The sequence below is a fragment of the Aegilops tauschii genome, chromosome 3 (assembly GCF_002575655.3).
Source record: "Aegilops tauschii subsp. strangulata cultivar AL8/78 chromosome 3, Aet v6.0, whole genome shotgun sequence".
NCBI classification, from domain to species: Eukaryota; Viridiplantae; Streptophyta; class Magnoliopsida; order Poales; family Poaceae; genus Aegilops; species Aegilops tauschii.
Window position 1 is genome coordinate 612,109,153 of NC_053037.3, and position 2,675 is coordinate 612,111,827.

Consider the following 2,675-nt stretch of genomic DNA (forward strand, 5'->3'; position numbering starts at 1 on the left):
CGTGTCGCTCGCGGCAGGCGTGCTGCCGGAAGATGAGGCTTCGGTAGACCAAGGCGGCCGTGTCGAAGAAAGCAAAGACAGTATGTACGTGCATGAGCTGGGCTGCGAACAATTGATTCTGAATGCGAAGGAGTACGTACACATGCATTTACGCACTTATATGAGACTATGAGTATTGAGTGTGTGATGCATAATGCTCTGCTCAGCTGCGGACAATCTCGATCTGCATTCTGCCGGCGGTGAAACGATGGATGGATCGAAGTAGGATGGTATGCTATGTTGAGATGAAGCCTCAACATACGTTCGTAGTGACCAGATTGCAGTACGCTTCGACGCGTGCCAGGTGATACGTACGTAGTGACGTATATTTCGACGCGTGCCAGGCCAGCCCAGGCCAGCTCAGCTCAGCCAGGCAGAGAATATATACAGGATCAATTTTTTATTGGCCTCAATCAAAAGCTTCAATGCAGTACCCAGCTCACCGTGGCAATTCGCTCTCCGGCCGCTGCTATATAAACACCCCCGACCCTGAGAGATCTTCGTCCACCTCCTCCCTCCTGTTCCTTCAGCCACCGTGAGCAATGGCGCCCAAGCGGAAGGGTGGCAACGGCCGGAAGAAGACCGTCCTCCTCTCGATCGTCAAGGAGGACGCCCGCCATGTATGCTTCTCAAAGCGCAAGCGGGGCCTGTTCAGCAAGACCAGCGCGCTGTCCCTGCTCACGGGCGCCCAGGTGGCCGCCGTCATCTTCTCGCCCGGCGGCAAGGTCTTCTCCTTCGGCCACCCCTCCGTCGACGCCGTCGTCAACCGCTTCATGGCGGGGGACGCCGCGGTGGTCCAGGCCGCCGCCGACGACAACGGGTTGCAGACGCTGCAGCTGCAGCACGGCGACATGCGCACCGAGCTGGCGGACCAGAAGAAGCGGAAGAAGCGCGCTGAGGAGGCCCTGGACAAGGAGCGCGCTGGGGGGGACCAGATTGCCTCGTGGCTCCACCCCGACGTGCGCGACATGGGGCATGACGACATGGCGGCCTTCGCCGCCGCGCTCTTGCAGGTCCAGGCCGCCGTCTCCGGACGCGCCAACCAGGTTCTCGTCGAGGCCTTTCGCGTCGACATCAGCCGTATGCTCCAGGTGCCCCCGCCGCCGCCGCCTCCGCTCCAGCTCTTCGGTGCCAGCACCTTTGAGTTCGGTAGTAGCAGCAGCAGCGCCAACGCCGGGATGGAGATGCAACAGATGCAGATGGTTATGGAGATGCCACCGCCGCCTGACTTCCCCGCAGTGATGGGGATGCAGCAGTTGGTTATGGAGATGCCACCACAGCCAAGGTTCGAGGCAGCGATGGAGATGACGCCGCTGCAGGAGTTCGTCGCCGGGATGCAGAAGGTGCAGCGGCAGGGGCTCGGGCCGAACGCCGACTTCCCCTACTGAGGAGAAGAAAGACACCAGACAGAGTCCGACCGAGTCCGAGTCTCAGTTACTATATTCTAAATAAATCGTTCAGATCCATGTAAGATCCATCTACGTGGGTCCAAGATCTATGCATTAGTTGGTTCAATTATCTTAGTAGCAATTAAATTTATGGCATTGTAATCTTTTTTGTATCGGTAGTACAATGGCTGGAAATTCGTGAATGAAATACTATTAAGCCTTTTCTTTTGGTTCTCTCCATGCTTGCAACATAAAAAAAGATCCACATGTACGTGTTAATTGTTCAAAAATCCCATGTATACCGCTATACTATGTGTACATGCACAACTCTAAACCGTAAGATTCAATGTGTGTTAGGCCTGATTACTGCCTATTGGTGGGACTGATGCGTTGGTCGGTGGGTTTGCGAGTTGTAACATGACTCTATAAACGAACTAAAACATGAATACATGATCCAGCGGGCCAAGTAACGATCACCATTTTTCCCACAAAAAATCTCAAAAACCTATCAAACACCAGGTACAAAATCCCGGTAAGTCGAAACCATTGTGAAGTCATGATTTTATCAACAGGCAGAGAGCGGTGAAAATGACGGGTGGTTCGCACCAGACAACAAGGACCCGACGATAGGGCGACTGGACTAGGATGCAAAAATTGCTGAAAAGGAAGAGCAACTTACATAATGAAAGTTGATTTTGCAAAAAGAACTACATAATGAAAGTCAATTCACAAAAAATAATTACATAATGAAAGTTAATGTAGAATTAAAATTGAACATCATTTTGAAGCAAAATTTGTTGCGGCGGCCGAAATAAGAACCCTCGCTATGGTGAACTCTCGTTGTTGAAACTAATCAGTTAGTTTGGGATTTAGGTTGTACTTGTCGAACATAGATTATTTTAATAAACTATGAAATAGTTGTATTTTTCTCTCATTAAACTCCGCCACAGCTCGGAACTGTTCCTGCCTTCGGCAATGCCGCAGATGTGCCACTATCTCCTCGCAAAATACAACGTGCAGTGCATGTTTGTTACTTTTCACCTCATGCATGGATGGGCCCCATGTGCATGGCCATTAGTCAACTACTACTAGTCTTTGCTGATAGATGGATAGGAGTACTCCATGTACATGCATGCAACACTTAGTAAACAAGAATAAAAAAATCAAAGAAAATAGAAAGCTGATCCTTCAAGAAGAAACAAAGTAAAAATTAAATTAGAAAAAATATATGAAAAAATCACACAATTT

At 50.1% G+C, this 2,675-nt stretch overlaps 1 protein-coding gene across 1 annotated transcript; it reads left to right on the forward strand.

Moving 5' to 3' along the window:
• Positions 1-478: 478 nt before the first annotated feature.
• LOC109758399 (agamous-like MADS-box protein AGL29) lies at positions 479-1,648 on the forward strand. The gene has a single exon (XM_020317249.4). The coding sequence runs from the start codon at positions 582-584 to the stop codon at positions 1,425-1,427; it is 846 nt and encodes a 281-aa protein (XP_020172838.1). The 5' UTR covers positions 479-581; the 3' UTR covers positions 1,428-1,648.
• Positions 1,649-2,675: the final 1,027 nt, after the last annotated feature.